The 18659-nt window shown below is 42.8% G+C and overlaps 1 protein-coding gene across 1 annotated transcript in view; it reads right to left on the reverse strand.

Annotated features, from left to right (window-relative positions):
• Window positions 1–7483: 7483 nt before the first annotated feature.
• The window catches only part of LOC143030225 (uncharacterized), an 18574-nt gene continuing 7398 nt past the window's right edge, over window positions 7484–18659 (reverse strand). The window contains exon 3 of the mRNA XM_076193385.1: window positions 7484–7526. Within this exon, the coding sequence (XP_076049500.1) occupies window positions 7484–7526 (43 nt within the window). The remainder of the gene's footprint in view (window positions 7527–18659) is intronic.

Genomic DNA, 18659 nt, shown 5'->3' on the forward strand with positions numbered 1-18659 from the left:
CCGGGTAACCTTTTAATACATCCCAAGTTACACGTCGTCTCCGAACAAGCTACTTTCGAACATTGCTGGAGGATGAAGGAATCCTCTTGAGAACACGAGGACGAAGGAGACTGCAAGAGACATAAGGCAGTTCCACCAAGGTCGAGCAAAAGACAGACCAAATGCTCCCTCCTTCCCAACAGACTGAAACCTAGCATTAGCTACGACAAAATCTACAAACGACGTCATTCTCGGTCGGCCTGGTGTGACATCACTCGGTTATAACCAAGGACACACTACTGGCAGTGCTGCTCCATTACCTCGTCTTTATTTCCAAGAAGAGACAACGCTTCCTGTCACTTCTGGAATACATGACGTCAAGTACAGGTACGACGAGGACTTATCGTAAACTAGTGTCTTGATTTCATTCATGCGTCAAGGCTGAACCAGATTTGGATTGATCCAACCGTGAGATGACACGAGTGGATTAGAGAAATGGGCACCGACTGAGGTTTGGGAATCGTACCAGTGGGCCGCACAATCAGTTCTGCTATGCCAGGGGTTAAAGAAGGCCAAGCACATGCCACATAGCCATTTCGTTTAAGGGAGTGTTGCATCACTTTATAGAGTACCTTAGGTGATTTTTTTTTTTTTTTTTCTTCAAATATGTGTTTAATGTTTATAGGTATAATTACCCCTTACATTAGTTTGTAATTCCTTAGGGTATTGTGTTCCTCCCATGTATATACAAGGCACAGTGAATATTTAATGAAGATAAAGTAAGCTCTATGGAAGCTCTAATTACTTAATGGAAAATCCTACATCATTCAGCTTGGTATGAAATGAAAGTCTGGGGGAACAAATCTTATTGAATAATTTTTTTCAAACTAATACCTCTGATTTTTTAATAGTTTCTCTGAATAATTAAAAAATCCTGCAAAATTCAGGTTTCATAAATGAAATAAATAATTCAATTTTTTTATTTTTTACTGTAAAGAGCATGATGTTTACTTTCAAATTAAACAAAAATAACAAAAATCCATAAAGAACAACCGAAGATATTACAACAGAAAGAACAAAAACATTTTACAAGACTGAAGATTTAAATTTTTGCAACCAATAGTTTGATGGTTGCAATGTATAGCAAATCTCCAATTTCCTCTTTGCTGATGAGATGTGAGTGGTGTTCCGTGGGTGGAGGTGTAAGGTGGGCATGGCTAGTAAGTGCTGGGCACAACTTTGCTGCTTTTCTCCTATTTCTTTTTTCCTTCTTGTTTCTATTTCAGACACTCACGGGCCCTCTCTATATTCTGCCGCTTCACTTTCTTGGTTCTTGTTAATTTTCCCATGATCACAGCAACAATACAGGGCGAGGAATTAAAATTGTTGCATACGGTGAGAGCGACGTCACCTTCCTTTGACCTTTTCAAGAGTACTGGTGCCCTGTCCACTGTTTTTGTGGGGTATGCTGTTGGGAGGAATTGCCAAATATCTCCATAAACCCAATTCTCTAGCAAGAAACGAAATGTTGACGCTATTTCAATATGTAGAATGTTTTTTATGCCAGAAGGTGCCAATATTTTATCTATTTTATTCTGTATAAAAAATAGAAACTAAATACAGCTGTATGAGTGTTGCCAACATCATAGAGATTCTTTTGAAATGTTTACTGGAAATTCGCTGATGTACCGAAATTTTTCCCAATAATCGCTGGCGATGCTCCCTTAATACAATACAGTGAATACACAAAAAAAAAAAAAAAAAAAAAATACCGATAAACAAAGCTTTGGCTGAGCGGGTTGGGGCATCGCTATTCGTGGCGAAGGTCAAAGGGAGGGCTGATATAACCCTAAGACTGGACAAGTCTAGAACCAAGGGCACGGAACGGCGGTTCGTTAATTTCCAGGCTACAAAGTCCTCTGTGAGGGGTATCATCTTAGCCTACAGGTAGGGGGAGTTTGGGACATTAAACCATATCATCATCATCAATATATACAGAAAAAAATAAAGACATACATTTACCAAAAAAAAGTTCGATAAAATTGTACATATACCAAGGGAGGTAACCCCATAGTCAGGCTTGATTCCACCCATTTCATCCCATACAAACTCCACACATCTATCCACCCCTCCCTCCCTCCCTCCCTCCTTCCTCAACTTGTCTCCTCCTGGATGACGGGTCGTGCCTGCATCTCGTCCACTGCCCTCCCTTGGTTTGCTGCTGACCCTCGCACTACACGAACAAGGGGGAATGGAGACGAGTATGAACGTAGTACTTTTAGAGGAACTGGCTCACCGCTAAGCGGTCAATAAGGTGTACGGGAGTGTCCACTGGAAGCCATTAGGACGTAAACACTGGGAGGGATTGGGGAAGAGCAGTGTGGGTTTCGGCAGAGGACGGGAGGGTACCAAAATCGAGCGTTCGTCGTACGGCAAACGTGAGAAACATTTGGCGAAAGGAAAGGATGTGTTTCAGGATTTTATGGACTTAGGAGAGGGCGTGTGACTTGAGTCAATTAACCCATTAAACTCCGATGACAAGATGTCTTGTCATTTGGTCAAATAAAACAAAAAATCATAATAAAACAACAAAATGTTTGATGATCAAACAGCACCAGAAAAATATGACGTCGTCAGTCCTCCTCGAGGAGGAGGAGGACTGACGACGTCATATTTTTCTGGTGCTGTTTGATCATCAAACATTTTGTTGTTTTATTATGATTTTTTGTTTTATTTGACCAAATGACAAGACATCTTGTCATCGGAGTTTAATGGGATAAGGGTGTGGCGTGTGTCGCGATTTACTGCCAGCGGTCTGCCAAATCGGCCATAGCACATGCCTCTCCCTCTTGTTTCCCATATGTGCTATTCTATACATATATATGTACCCTGAGGATGTCCAGATAGACGAAAACTATCAGTCACCAATTTATTACACCATGTAACACAAAATTTGCCCGTAAGTTAAAACTAATATTTTCGAATTCCCTGTGTCCCTGTGGCATAAATAAGTAAAAATGAGCAATCGCCAAGTTCAGAATTCGGTAAAGAGTTCATGACATCGATTTATTGATTTTTTATTTATACTTGCTTATTAATTTAATTTTTTCACAGTATCTGTTTTGAAATTAAATTATTCCTATTACGTATAATTTTAATTGATGTTAACACAATATGATAAATCAATGATAAAAAAAAGGAAGGTCTCCAGGCCCCTTCTTTAGAAATGAAAATAAACAGGAGCGCTACGATCTCTTGTTTACACTTAGTAATGACAAATTGTAACAACCTTTTCATTACAATAAATCGCTACAATTCATCGTAGCGTGTAAACCTTGCTTAAGTCTATTCCATCCGTTAACCACTTTGTCGGTAAACCAGTTCTTGCCTGTTTCCTCTTTAGACCTAAAGTTGTCCAATTTAAACCCATTTACTATTCCGTATGTAGCCTAAGTTGTCAAAATTGGCAATTGATTATTGATGTAGGTCATTAGCACTGAGTTGTACAAGTCTATCAATGGACAGGAAGGTCGTATTATGTTGTTATTATTATCATCACTAATATTGTTGTGGTTGACGTTGTCTCAACCACTGACGCCGGCCGCGCCTGAGACGTCCGCTTCCCTGGCAAGACTGATGACGTCACCTATGCGGGCGGAGGTGTATCCACTCGCCAAGGCTCACGCGGGCCACAGGCAAAGGGATGGCGGCCAATCAGAAGGCAAGACAATCCGACGGGAGCCTTCTGTGAGCGCGCCGCGGGGTTTAAAAGGACGGCCTCTTGCCAACCGAGTTGAGAACACTTCAAATCGCCCGGTGGCAATAGCCCTCTTTTATACGCTACTATCTTTTCATTTTCCTGCAGACATTCTTCCCCTCCCACAAAACCCGATCCCGCGCAAGCGAGGTAGTCTTTCCTTGGAATCCAGAATCCAGAATCCAGAGAACAGCCTCACCCACAGATCCAAGACCTTCTCTCCTAGCAATGGTCGAGGACCTCCAGATTCTAGGCTCGTCAGGAGTTTGATTTCTTCCTTGGTTGTCCATACCAGAACACTACAGCGTGAAGTCAATGTTGTCGTGCCCTCCTATGCTGACTGGCCGAGCAGTCTCCCCCTCCTTGAGGAACGCGCCATGGTTATTCGAAATATAGGCTTAGGCACCTTAACTTCCACTCTCTGGAAAGACCAAGACTGCAGGGTGGTCTAATAGAGGTTTTCAAGTGAGTCAAGGGATTTACCAAGGGTGATGCGGGCAAGGCCATCATATTAAGACAGCCGGGCAGGACTCGTAGTAATGGAAATAAATTGGACAATTTTGGTAGAAGGAAATTAGGAAGAATTGTTTACCAGAGACTTAGTAATCGTGTCTAATATATATATATATTGGAAATTGGTATGTTGTAACACATATGTAAAAGTTCACTATAAACCCACTATCGGAGAAAAAATGACGGAAGTACAGGGAAACTATATTTCGACTACTATCTGTAGTCCTCTTCAGCAGAATGCTTACAAGAAGTTAAGGTACAAGTATATATGAGGAAGTGAGGGGTACATAAAAGGGGATGGGGAAAGGGGGGGGACTCAGGTTACATGCCCTTGAAATGGTTGGGTCAAGGAAGGACAGTTGGTGGTGTTTTGTCCGACCGCTCTTGACATTATTTTGTTGACCGCTAACTTCGTAATACAATCTGGGGGCCACTGACCCTTTGAGGTATTAAAGTTAGGATAATGTTTTATTAGAGATGATTCTACAATTTTCCTTCGATAGCTACAGTGTGATTTAAGAATAATTGATGCATTATCCCAATCTAATCTATGGTCTTTTTGGCTGGCATGAAGGAACACAGCGGACTTAACTTGTCCATATTTTATGAAGTTTTTATGTTCCTTTAATCTCGTGGACAAATCCCTGCCAGTTTGGCCCCAGTAGACATCATCACAGTCTTTACAAGGCAATTTATATATCCCGGAGTTTTGGTCCACATCATCCCTCCGGTGTACATTTACTACCTTTCTAAAAATGCTAACCATTTCATGTGTAAAGAACTGGGAAAAGTATTGATAAGGTGTCTTGAGATCATCTGGCTTGGTGAATTCAGTCTCTGTTGGATATATGTTATCAATATCCCTCTCCCTCCACTGTCGCTCTCGTGAGAGAGGCTCATTAGGATGCTCAAGACTAGGGTCCACTACAATAATATTTGCTCTATCTACTTTACGTCTTTTGGCACATGGTTTGGCTGTGAAGGAGAACTTCTTTCTTGATGGGCTGGCATATTATGGTCATCATTTGTGTCTTCACTCTCAATTGTATCATTATGAGGATCAAAATCTGGATCAACAACATCATCATCATCATCCAGGCCATTATCAGAATACTCTGGATTATGTGGCACCACTGGCTGTAGATCCTTGTGTCTAGTTCCATAGAAAAATGCCTGATCCATTGTATAATCTGAGGAAGATATAAGAAATATTGTGAATAACAGATAAATGACAGTCATCCATGACTGAACACTTTTCTGAAACACTCTTCTACCCATATGTCTTACCATAATAGGGTAGCTCAACAAAATTGTGGACCAACAGTCAAACTCAACAATTCTGTTGAGTCGCTCCTCAACCCATGAATTTTACCATATGAGTGCCGCTCAAACAAAATTGTTGACCAATATTCAAACGGCTCGTTATCTATCATAAACATCATAATTCAAACACAGTTTATATTCAGTTATATCTTAAACACCTAAATATATAGAAAAGAGCATAAAAAGAATCATAACTTACCTATATCACAGTCGAAATGAGGTAAACAATTATGAAGAAAACGTGATGCAACTGCAATGATGAGAAGGTTTGTTTACACTGAAGAGGTCTCACACACCAATGCCATCTGTTGCTTAATAGGTGCATTACATAATAGCTACGATATTGTTGAGCTGCCAGAACAAGGGTAATTCCTTCAGTGAATGCATTTTAATAGTTTTTTGAATGGCTATAGTTGGCTCAACAATTTTGTGGAGAAAACCATGCTTGACAAGGAAATTTGGAGTGTTTAATCTTTGAAGATTATACTAAGAGTAAATTTTGTATGGTAGCATATTGGCCCATATGTAGTATCTATACATGTTGCAGCATCTGCGTCTTGACTAAAAAGGTCAATTACTTGTTTATTTTTATACAGTGTCTGATGTCTCTTTGGATAAGGTAGATACGCATATATGGAGGGATGAATCAAGTACTTACACCTGTTTTCATATACTTCATATTTAATATCTGAACAAATTTGGACGTGTAAAAAATGAAAAATCATATGTATATACATATTTTTCATGTTTTTTTAAATAAAACTTTCTATTAATTTTTTTGTCACTAATCTCAATAGAATGTACACATGACGCCCATTAATATGGAATTTATGAGAGTAAATTCAAAGCAACGAACAAAAAAAAGGTAATAACCACTGGAAGGGGGCAAAATAATTGTCAACACCCCCTAAACAAACAAAAATCATTTAAAAGAAATTATTTTTGACACACAATGTGGAAATGTTACATCTACGAGTATGCAGAAGATAAGAATATGTGAACCTGCAGTTGTGGAACAGCATGTGTTGGTGGGAGGGAGGGGTGTGTCACCTTTACATGCAGCCTTTAGTTCAATTTTCTTTATTATTATTTTTAACATTTATAAGCAGAACAAAACTGAGATGGGCTGGGCATGTGGCACGTATGGAGGACCATAGAACTCCAAAACGAGTTATGACGGGTAGAATGCCTGGAAAGAAGAATTATATTTAACATAAACATATCCATCACTATGTAATGAATTAGTCAAAACTTACAAGAATGTTAAAATGGATCTTGTATCATTACTTTTCATTCATTCGACAAACATGTTTGACAAACTGTTTGTCAAACATTCCCACGGTCAAACACCACTTCAAACACGTTTGACATTCACACGGTCAAATGTCACTTCAAGCACGTTTGTCAAACGTGTTTGAGAAACCGTTTGACTAAATGTGTCGACTAAACGTATCGAGGTGAAATGTTTGTGTACAAATCGACATGTCGAAGGGAGATATTCACGTATAAAGGACCATTCACACTGTCAAACGGTTTGTCAAACATTCCCACGGTCAAACGGTTTGCCAAACTTTCCCACGGTCAAACATAACTTTAAAAACGTTTGACAAACCGTTTGACAACCATTCACACGGTCAAACACCATTTCATACATGTTAGACAAACATGTTTGCCCGCAAATAATCAATGACGTTGCTATATGAATAATATCTTTCTACAATGTTTTTTTTTTCTTTTTTCTTTTTTTTTATCCGTTCAGAAGAGTCACGATATTTCTTTCTTTGTGGTCGAGATGAAATACCAACCAAGTATTGATCGACTTCGACTTCGTTATAGTTTTGTTCTTTCTTCAGGCAGTCGAAAAAATTCCAAATATTAGGGTGGTGTCCAGCAACCTGTGTCTCAAATGTCCTATGCCATAGTTTTAAGTACTAATTTGCCATTTTTAATAGTTCTGTCATTAAAGAATTTGAACTATTCTTAATAAATACGAAAAGAAATTCTACCTTATTTCTAAGGCTATGAAAGTGTAGTGCTTTGGTTCGGTATGGACAAGCCAGGGAACATGAGACTCACAATAACACAAAAACTAAGGTTTATTAACCCATTAAACTCCGATGACAAGATTCTTGTCATTTGACAAGAATTTGACAAGATTCTTGTCATTTGACAAGAATTTGACAAGATTCTTGTCATTTGACAATATGACGCCAGTCCTCGCTTCGCTCGCAGCGAGGACTGACGTCATATTTTTCTGGTGCTGTTTGATCAAACATTTTGGTGTTTTATGATTTTTTGTTTTATTTGACCAAATGACAAGAATCTTGTCATCGGAGTTTAATGGGTTAATGCTTAATAGGCTCGGAGGGAACGGACGTAGTCTCGTTGGGAGAAGGTCCGGAGTGATCGAGGGCCTCATGAAGCGTCGCGTCGTGGCTGTGGGCGAAGAGCCACACACACGAGGGAATGAGACGACTTCTTGCTGGCGGCAGCTTGCTGGAGCGAACTGGTCCCGAGGCAGCTTGCTGGAGAGGAGGACTGGTCCCGAGGCGGCTTGCTGGGGAGAACTGGTCCCAAGGCCTCTTGCTGGAGAGAACTGCTGCTAGAAGTTGAGCCCGGGAGAGAAGTCGGTAGAGAACTCTGTAGAGAAGTCGGGAGCGTTCTGAATTCTGAATTCCTAGGAAAGACCATCCGCTTGCGCAGGATCGGTTTTTGTGGGAGGAGAAGAATGTCTGTAAGAAAATGAAAAGATAGTAGCGTATAAAAGAGGGCTATTGCCACCGGGCGATTTGCGAGCGATTAGGGGCTTGTTGGTGGTCGTGGCTCGGGAGAACTGGACTGGGAGCTTGGACGCCGGGAGGAAAATCAGATTATATCACCAAAAGTTCAGAAAATGGTAGGAGGCGTAGTAGGAGAGAAAGGTGGAAAAACGGAAAAATCTTTAGTGGGAGGTAAACTGAAATGAGAAGATGTAGTATAAGAGAAAGTTAGAAAGGAAGCGAATTATAGTCGAAGAAAAAGTAAGTGTAGATGTTTGTGCGTGTGTCGTGGCTATGTTCGTGAGAGGTGTGTGTGTGTATCTTACGGGAAGTGAGTAGAGTTCACTTCCCGCGTATAGAGCGCGTTCCTGATAAGCCACAGGTGGGGCCTGAGTAGCCTGTAGAAAGACATCCTTCATATAGCAACGTCGTTGATAATTTGCGGGCAATAGGCCATAACCTAGATTTATAATTTTAAGTAAACCAATTTATAGTTCTAAGTTAAGCTTAAACTAATTTTGTCATTTTCAATAGTTCTGTCATTAAAGAATTTTAACTATTCTTGATAAATACTACGAAAAGAAATTCTTCATCCTAAATAAAGGTTATGAAAGTAATTATTTCATTACCAAAGGTAAAAGTATGCTAAATCAAGGATGAAAACACGACCTAGTTATATATTTCAAATTAGAATATTTTTATTTTTCGATGAATTGTGTATATCGATGAATTGAGCGTGTCGATGAATTGTTGTCGGTTGAATTTGCCGGATCCCAAAATATATATTATTTTCATTATTTTATATTTTCTTATCGTTAAGGGAATTTTCGTTACAAATATTTTTATCTTTTAGTAATTGTCGTCAAACTTGCGTAGCATCTAGGTGCAGACTTGCAAATCCAATATGGCCAACTGGCTGCTGACCTCCATGAGGGTTATAATCAATCACACTGGGCTATTTTTCCTCCGACATCCTACCTCCAACCTCAATTTGAATAAAACTAGAATATGACTTCGCGTATTACAGAAACCTAGACATCAATACAATTGTCAAAATTCATCGTCTTTTCTATATTTTTAAAACGTTTTAAGGATTTTCTCAGAATGTTGCGCTCAGTTTTAATAAGAACACAATTGTCAAAATTCATCATCTTTTCTTTATTCTTAAAACCTTTTTCTCTACACGGCATTCTCAGAATGTTTCGTTCAGTGTTACGTAAGGCCACGTGCTGACCTGAAAATTTCACTCCCTGATACCATGACATCTTGATTTCCCTTTCACGTCGTCTACTAAGCAAAAACACCGGGATTTATTGATAATGGGTGATTTCAATTTTACTGACATTGATTGGATGACCCTTGAACATGGCCATATAAGTAGTCGCTTGATTGATTTTCTTGGTGACAATGACTTAATTCAGCATGTAAACGAGCCCACAAGATATGGAAACTCACTCGATCTTTTGATCACTAGCCGCGAAAGCATGGTAACTGATGTAGAAGTCGGTGAATCTGTTGCAAATAGCGATCACAACTTAGATTCAAACTCCTAAAGAATTTTAGAATAGATACTTGTGTTTCTAAAATACCCGATTTCAGTAAAGCTCAGTTCATAGGACTACGTCAGGAGCTTCAGCTTACAGATTGGGAGGCAAAATTAAACGAAAGACCTGTAGATCAGATGTGGGAAATATTTCAAAATACGCTCACTAAGATGATTCAAACTTACATTCCTTTTAAGGACAGACGTCCCCCAAATCAGGCTCGCCCAAAATGGCTCGACAAATAAAATGAAAAAAGTATTGCTAAAAAGAGACAGGCTTATAAGAAATATAAGTGCTCGGGTGCATCTAATGACTATGAAAGTTATGTATCAATACAGAGAGATTTAAAAAAGACAATAAGAAAAAGAAAACGACAATACGAAATGAACATCGCTGAGAAATCCAACGAAAATCCCAAAGAATTCTATAGTTACATTAGAGATAAAAAGGTTGTTAAGAATCACATTGGTCCACTATTATCTGATGACGGTCAACTTGAATATTCAAATGAAGGAATGTGTAATATCTTAAACAATTATTTTAGCTCGGTATTCGTAAACGAAACACCTCAAAGTGAACTCCAAACTGAAACCTGTGAAAAGTCTAGGGTAAACTTACTACGGTAAACATAACAAAAGAAAAAATTAAAAGGTGTATAGATAAACTCAAAGTTAATAAAACATCAGGGCCTGACGGTTGGCATCCAAGAATCTTAAAGGAAATGAAAAATGAGATTGTTGTTCCATTAGAAATTATTTTCAAGAAATCCATCATATCCGGAGATGTCCCAAGAGAATGGAAGCTAGCTAACGTTACTCCCATATTCAAAAAAGTTGACAAAAAGAAACCAAATAACTATAGGCCTATAAGTTTGACTTCAAGTGTAGGAAAAAATAATGGAAACTATCATCAGAGATGCTATCGAACATCATTTAGAAAGTAACCGTTTGATAAATGATAGCCAGCATGGTTTCAGACGGAAACGTTCTTGCGTGACTAACTTACTCGAATTCTACAACACAGTTATCTCGAATTATGACAAAAGAAACAATATAGATCTAATATATCTAGACTTTGCAAAAGCTTTTGATACCGTCCCACACGAAAGACTACTTACTAAATTAGCTTTGCATGGAATAAGTGGTAGCCTATTAGGTTGGACTAGTAATTGGTTGAATGATCGAAAACAGAGAGTTGTTTTAAATGGAAAAAATTCTGGATGGAAAAGTGTTGCAAGTGGAGTTCCTCAGGGTTCCGTTCTTGGGCCATTTCTATTCATAGTATATATAAATGATATATACCATGGACTAAAATCTACTGTTTCCAAATTTGCTGATGATACAAAACTGTGCGGAGTGGCAAATGATCACTCAAACCAATTAGATATTCAAGAAGATTTAGATCAATTACAGCAATGGTCTGAAAAATGGCTAATGAAATTTAATACAAGTATATGCAAGGTAATGCACATAGGTAAAAATAACAGTAAGTACGATTACAAGTTATTTGGAAATTCGTTAACAAAAGGGGATAGTGAAAAAGATCTCGGCATAATTATCAGTAACGACCTCAAATCATCCAAGCAGTGCATTTCAGCCTCTGAGAAAGCAAATAAGATTCTGGGACTGATTGCGCCATCTTTTTATTTCAAAAGTCCATCACTCATTAACAAGCTATATAAATCGTTAGTTCGTCCACATTTGGAATATGCTGTTTCCGTATGGTCACCGAATCTCATTAAAGACATTGACAGACTAGAAAAAGTACAACGGCGAGCCACAAAACTGATTCCAAATATCAAAAATAAATCATACGAAAATCGACTAAAACACATGAATCTGTTTTCCCTAAAAAAGCGTAGACTCAGAGGTGACTTGATACAGGTCTTTAAGATTTTAAAGGGAATTGACAACATCAAAAGTGACCAAATTTTCACATTGAATGAGAATCAGACAAGAAACAATGGTCTCAAACTGTCCGGAAATAGATTCAATTTGGAAGTAGGTAAAAACAACTTTGCCAACCGTGTAGTTAATGAATGGAATAAACTTCCTGTACAGGTAGTGCAATGTAGTTCAGTTCGAAGCTTTAAGAATCATTTAGATAAATACCTAAGTAAGATGCTGTAATGATTATAATTTATTCTATATTATTTGTTTTTGTTTTGTTATCATTTGTCTGTCTGATTTTCATTTATTATTAGTTATAAAATTATGTCAATTTATTATTATTTACTATTTACCTGTTTGTTTATTATTTAACTATACCTATGCATTTATTTATGTATTCTATTTGTTCTTTACATTATTATAGTTTTATTTATTGTTTTATTATTAATATGATTTTTTTTCGCATCCGACCTAGATATGGACCAAAAGGTCTCCTGTCGGCATGCTCCGCCTTTGTAATCCTTTGATTTCCATCTTCACACAAGGCAAAAATACCCTCGATTTCCTCCTTCACACAGGGCAAAAATACCGTCGATTTCCATCTACACACTAGGCAAATCTGCCGTCGATTTCCATCTTCACACTAGGCAAAAAATAGATGACTTCCTCCTTCACATTAGGCAAAAATACCGTCGATTTCCATCTTCACACTAGGCAAAACTACCATCGATTTCCTCCCTCACACAGGGCAAAAATGCCGTCAATTTCCATGTACACACTAGGCAAAAATACCGTTGAATTCCATGTTTACACTAGGCAAAAAGACCGTTGATTTCCTCCTTCACACTAGGCAAAGATACCGTCGATTTCCATCTACATACTAGGCAAAAATACCGTTGATTTCCATGTTCACACTAGCCAAAAATTGCCGTCGATTTCCATCTTCACACTAGGCAAAAATACCGTCGATCACTATCTTCACACTAGGCAAAAATACCGTTGATTTCCTCCATGTTCACACTAGGCAAAAATGCCGTCGATTTCCATCTACACACTAAGCAAAATTACCGTCGATTTTTATGAACACACTAGGCAAAAATGCCGTCGATTTCTATCTTCACACAGGGCCAAATGCCGTCGATTTTGGTTTTCTATGTCGATGCCTTTTTTACAGAAAAATCGTTTACTTTTTGTTTTATTCGCGATGACCGTACACAAGGACCGAAAAATCTTCCCGCGCTCTGATGCCGACGTTATGACGTCACGTCGCTTCAAAATCCATCACATTTTCTATATTTTTTAAATCTTTCCACGTGTTTAAAAAATTTCTCAGAATGTTTTGTTTAACACAATTGTCAAAATTCATCGTCTCTTCTATATTTTTTAACCGTATCTCTCTACATGTATTTAAGGATTTTCTCAGAATGTTTCGCTCAGTATTGATAAGAACACAATTGTCAAAATTCATCATCTTTTCTTCTTGAAACATTTTTCCCTACACGGTTTTCTCAGAATATTTCGTTCAGTGTTACGTAAGGCCAAGTGCTGACCTGAAAATGTCGCCCCTTGATACTATGACATCTGGACTTCCCTTTCACGTCGTCTTTAACTAGGCAAAAACACCCTCGATTTCCAATTTCATACTAGGCAAAAATACAGTCGGTTTCCATCTTCACATTTGGCCAAAATACCGTTGATTTCCATCTTCACACAAGGCACTTATGCCGTCGATTTCCTTCTTCACACAGGGCAAAAATACCGTCGATTTCCATCTACACTAGTCAAAAATGTCGTCGATTTTCATCTTCACACTAGGCAAAAATACAGTCGGTTTCCATCTTCACATTTAGCCAAAATACCGTCGATTTCCATCTTCACACAAGGCACTTATGCCGTCGATTTTCATCTTCACACTAAGCAAAAATACAATCGATTTTCTCCTTCACACAAGACAAAAAGCCGTTGATTTTCATCTTCACACTAGGCAAAACTGCCGTCGATTTTCATCTTCACACTAAGCAAAAACACAGGACAAAAATGCCGTCGATTTTCATCTTCACACTAGGCAAAAATACCGTCGATTTCCTCCTTCACACTAGGCAAAACTACCGTCGATTTCCCTTTTCACACTACGCAAAACTGCCGTCGATTTCCATCTTCACACTAAGCAAAAATACCGTCGATTTTCTCCTTCACAAAGGACAAAAATGCCGTCGATTTTCATCTTCACACTAGGCAAAAATACCGTCAATTTCCTCCTTCACACTAGGCAAAACTACCGTCGATTTCCATCTTCACACTAGGCAAAACTGCCGTCGATTTCCATCTTCACACTAAGCAAAAATACCGTCGATTTTCTCCTTCACAAAGGACAAAAATGCCGTCGATTTTCATCTTCACACTAGGCAAAAATACCGTCAATTTCCTCCTTCACACTAGGCAAAACTACCGTCGATTTCCATCTTCACATTAGGCAAAACTGCCGTAGATTTCCATCTTCAAACTAAGCAAAAATACCGTCGATTTTCTCCTTCACACAGGACAAAAATGCCGTCGATTTTCATCTTTACACTAGGCAAAAATACCGTCGATTTCCTCCTTCACACTAAGCAAAAATACCGTCGATTTTCTCCTTCACACAGGACAAAACTGCCGTCGATTTTCATCTTCACACTAGGCAAAATACCGTCGATTTCCTCCTTCACATTAGGCAAAACTACCGTCGATTTCCATCTTCACACTAGGCAAAACTGCCGTCGATTTCCATCTTCACACTAAGCAAAAATACCGTCGATTTTCTCCTTCACACAGGACAAAAATGCCGTCGATTTTCATCTTCACACTAGGCAAAAATATCGTCGATTTCCTCCTTCACACTAGGCAAAACTGCCGTCGATTTCCATCTTCACACTAAGCAAAAATGCCGTAGATCTTCTTCAAATAGGGCAAAAATACCGTCGATTTTCATCTTCACACTAGGCAAAAATACTTGGTTTGACCGTGTGAATGTATTTTCAAACACGTTTGACAAACCGTTTATCAAATCTGGTTTGCCCCTGTGAATGTATTTTCAAACACGTTTGACAAACCGCTTGCCAAACCTAGTTTGCCCGTGTGAATGTGTCTTCAAACACGTTTGACAAACCATTTGTCAAACCTGGTTTGATCTTGTGAACGGTCTTCCAAACACGTTTGACAAACCTTTTTCAAACCTGGTTTGCTCTTGTGAATGTATTTTCAAAAACGTTTGACAAGCCGTTTGTCAAACCTGGTTTGACTGTGAGATCGGTTTTTCCTACACGTTTGACAAACAGTTTTTCAAACCTGGTTTGCCCGTGTGAATATATTTTCAAACACGTTTGACAAACCGTTTTTCAAACCTGGTTTGACCGAGTGAATGCATTTTCAAACACGTTTGACAAGCTGCTTGCCAAACCTAGTTTGCTCGTGTGAATGAATTTTGAAACCCGTTTGACAAACTATTTGTTAGACCTGGTTTGACCGCGTGAACGTTTTTTAAACATGTTTGACAAACCGTTTTTCAAACCTGGTTTGCCCGTGTGAAAAAGAGGGCGGCGACCTGTCTTTGGCAGCCAGACATAGGGGGCAGCGAGCCGTCTTCGGCAGCCACACAGAGGGGGCGGCAACCCGTCTTCGGCACCCAGACATAGGAGGCGACGACCCGTCTTCGGCAGCCAGAAGAAGGGGGCGGCGACCCGTCTTCGGCAGCCAAAAGGAGGAGCGGCAAACCGTCTTCGGCAGCCAGACAGATGGGGCGGCGACCCGTCCTCGGCAGCCAGACGGAGGGGGCGGTAAACCGTTTTCGGCAGCCAGAAGGAGGGGGGCGGCGACCCATCTTCGGCAGCAAGACAGATGGGGCGGTGACCCGTCCTCGGTAGCCAGACAGACGGGGCGGCGACCCGTCCTCGGCAACTAGAAAGCGGGGGCATTGACCCATCTTCGGCAGCTAGACAGAGGGGGCGACGACCCATCTTCGGCAGCAAGACAGATGGGGCGGTGACCCGTTTTCGGCAGCCAGAAGGAGGGGGCGGCGAACCGTCTTCGGCAGCCAGACACAGGGGGCGGCGACCCATCTTCGGCAGCCAGACATAGGGGGCGGCAACCCGTCTTCGGTAGTCAGACAGAGGGGGCGGCGACCCGTCTTCGGCAGCCAGACATAGGGGGCAGTGACCCGTCTTCGGCAGCCAGACATAGGGGGAGGCGACCTGTTTTCAGCAGCCAGACAGAGGGGGCGGCGACCCGTCATGGGCAGCCAGTCACAGAGAGCGGCGACCCGTCTTCGGCAGCCAGACAGAGGGGGGCGGCGACCCGTCTTCGGCAGCCAGAAATAGGTGGCGGCGACCCGTCTTTGGCAGCCAGAGAGAGGGGGCGGCGACCCGTCTTCGGCAGCCACACAGAGGGGGCGGCGACCTGTCTTCAGCAGCCAGACAGAGGTGGCAGCGACCCGTCTTCGACAACCACACAGAGGGAGCGGCGACCCGTCTTCGGCAGCCAGAAGGAGGGGGCGGCGACCCGTCTTCAGCAGCCAGACATAGGGGTCGGCGACCCGTTTTCAGCAGCCAGGAGGGGGCGGCGACCTGTCTTCGGCAGCCAGACAGAGGGGGCGGCAACCCGTCTTCGGCAGCCAGAGAGAGGAGGCGGCAACCCGTCTTCGGCAGCCAGACAGAGGGGGCGGCAACCCGTCTTCGGCAGCCAGGAGGAGAGATCGGTGACCCGTCTTCGGCAGCCAGAGAAAGGGGGCGGCGACCCGTCTTCGGCAGCCAGAAAGATTGGGCGGCGACCCGTCATTGGCAGCCAGAAAGAGTGGGCGGCGACCCGTCTTCGGCAGCTGGACTTAGGGGGCGGTGACCCGTCTTCGGCAGCCAGACAGAGGGGGCGGCGACCCGTCTTCGGCAGCCAGACAGAGGGGGCGTCGGCCTATCTTCGGTAGCCAGACAGAGGGGGCGGTGACCCGTCTTCGGCAGCCAGACAGCAGGGGCGGCGACCCGTCATCGGCAGCCAGACAGAGGGAGCGGCGACCCGTCTTCGGCAGTCAGAAAGAGGGGGCTGCAACCCGTCCTCGGCAGTCAGAGAAACGGGGCGGCGACCCGTCTTTGGCAGCCAGAAGGAGGTGTGGCGACCTGTCTTCGGCAGCCAGACAGAGGGGGTGGCGACCCGTCTTCGGCACACAGACATAGGGGGCGGCGACTCGTCTTCGGCAGCCGGGAATAGGGGGCGGCGACCCGTCTTCGGCAGCCAGATAGAGGGGTGGCGACCCGTCTTCGGCAGCTAGACATAGGGGGCGGCGACCCGTCTTCGGTAGCCAGAGAGAGGAGGCGGCGACCCGTCTTCGGCAGCCAGAAAGAGGGGTGGCGACCCGTCTTAGGCAGCCAGACAGAGAGGGCGGCGACCCGTCTTCGGCAGCCAGACAGAGGGGGTGGTGATCCGTCTTCGAGAACCAGACTGAGGGGGCGGCGACCCGTCTTCGTCAGCCAGACAGAGGGGGCGGCGAACCGTATTCGGCAACCAGACAGAGGGGGCGGCGACCCGTCTTCGGCAGCCAGAAGGAGGAGACGGCGACCCGTCTTCATTAGACAGACAGAGGGGGCGGCGACCCGTCATCGGCAGCCAGACAGAGGGGGCGGCGACCCGTCTTCCGGGCGTCTGACCGGTAAGGGGAGATTGGGATGAGTCGGGCGTCTGACTGGAAGTCTACTACTCACAGTGTTGGTCGACGTTCGTTCCGCAGATCCTGTGGAATCCCAAGGGCCAAATGGTCCCCCCCGTGAACTCGAGGAACTGACTCGTGCAAAGGCCCCCCTTGTCCGCACAGTCTCAAAGTCCACTCCGAGATGTTGAAAAGAAGGGAGAAGGATGCAAGAGACCATAGGGCCTACACTTGGGAGTTTAATTTCCATTACCACCTGTCTGGTGGCTAGGCAGGAGTTTGGGAACTTACATAAGAACATAAGGAGAGCATAATAACATAAGAACATGGAGAAGGAGGCTGCAGGAGACCATAGGGCCTACACTTGGGAGTTCCATGCCGTTGTCTAGGCAGGAGTCTGGAAACTTACATAAGAACATAATAACACAAGAAAAGCATAATAACATGACGAAGGAGGCTGCAGGAGACCATATGGCCTACACTTGGGAGTTCCATCATCACCTGTCATCTCCATCCATCCAATTCTTGCCCCTTCCTTTCCTTCTTAATTAAATCGAAATTGGTCCAATCTAAACCCAATGCAGTCTGCTGCAAGTCCTGCACTCCTGCCTCAATAGGATGACCTTGTTGGTGGCCTATTGTCCCTCCCTCCCTCTCTCCCTCCCTCTCTTCCTGCAAGGCCCTACCTTGTGCCTTACCTGGCAAGTGTTGGGTCCGAGTTTGATCCTGAGCGTGCAGGACGTGGTCAGGACGTCGTGGAGGGGGAAGGACGGGTTCAGGAAAACCACGTGGCCCTCCCTCCCCAGGGGCGCTGCTGCCACCGCAGCTGTACACAGGAGGGCGACGGGGAGGGGAGGAGACCCGTTGTCGGCGCCGCCAAAGGAAGGTCGAGGGTCAGGTGGACGAGGAGGAGGGGGAGGAGGAGGATGAGGATGAGGAGGAGGAGGAGGAAAAACACATGGTAAATAAATAAATAGATAAGTAGATAAATAATTGCGTGTGTGTTTGTGTGTGTGTGTGTGTGTGTGTGTGTGTGTGTGTGTGTGTGTGTGTGTGTGTGTGTGTGTGTGTGTGTGTGTGTGTGTGTGCGCGCGCGCATGGGTGTATGCGTCAGTGTGTGTGTGTATGTGTGTGCGTCAGTGTGTGTGTGTGTATGTGTGTTTGTGTGTGCGTCAGTGTGTGTGTGTTTGTGTGTGTGTGTGTGTGTGTGTGTGTGTGTGTGTGTGT

Source organism: Oratosquilla oratoria, chromosome 12 (assembly GCF_046742065.1).
Source record: "Oratosquilla oratoria isolate Oo_2021 chromosome 12, ASM4674206v1, whole genome shotgun sequence".
In the NCBI taxonomy this organism is placed as follows: Eukaryota; Metazoa; Arthropoda; class Malacostraca; order Stomatopoda; family Squillidae; genus Oratosquilla; species Oratosquilla oratoria.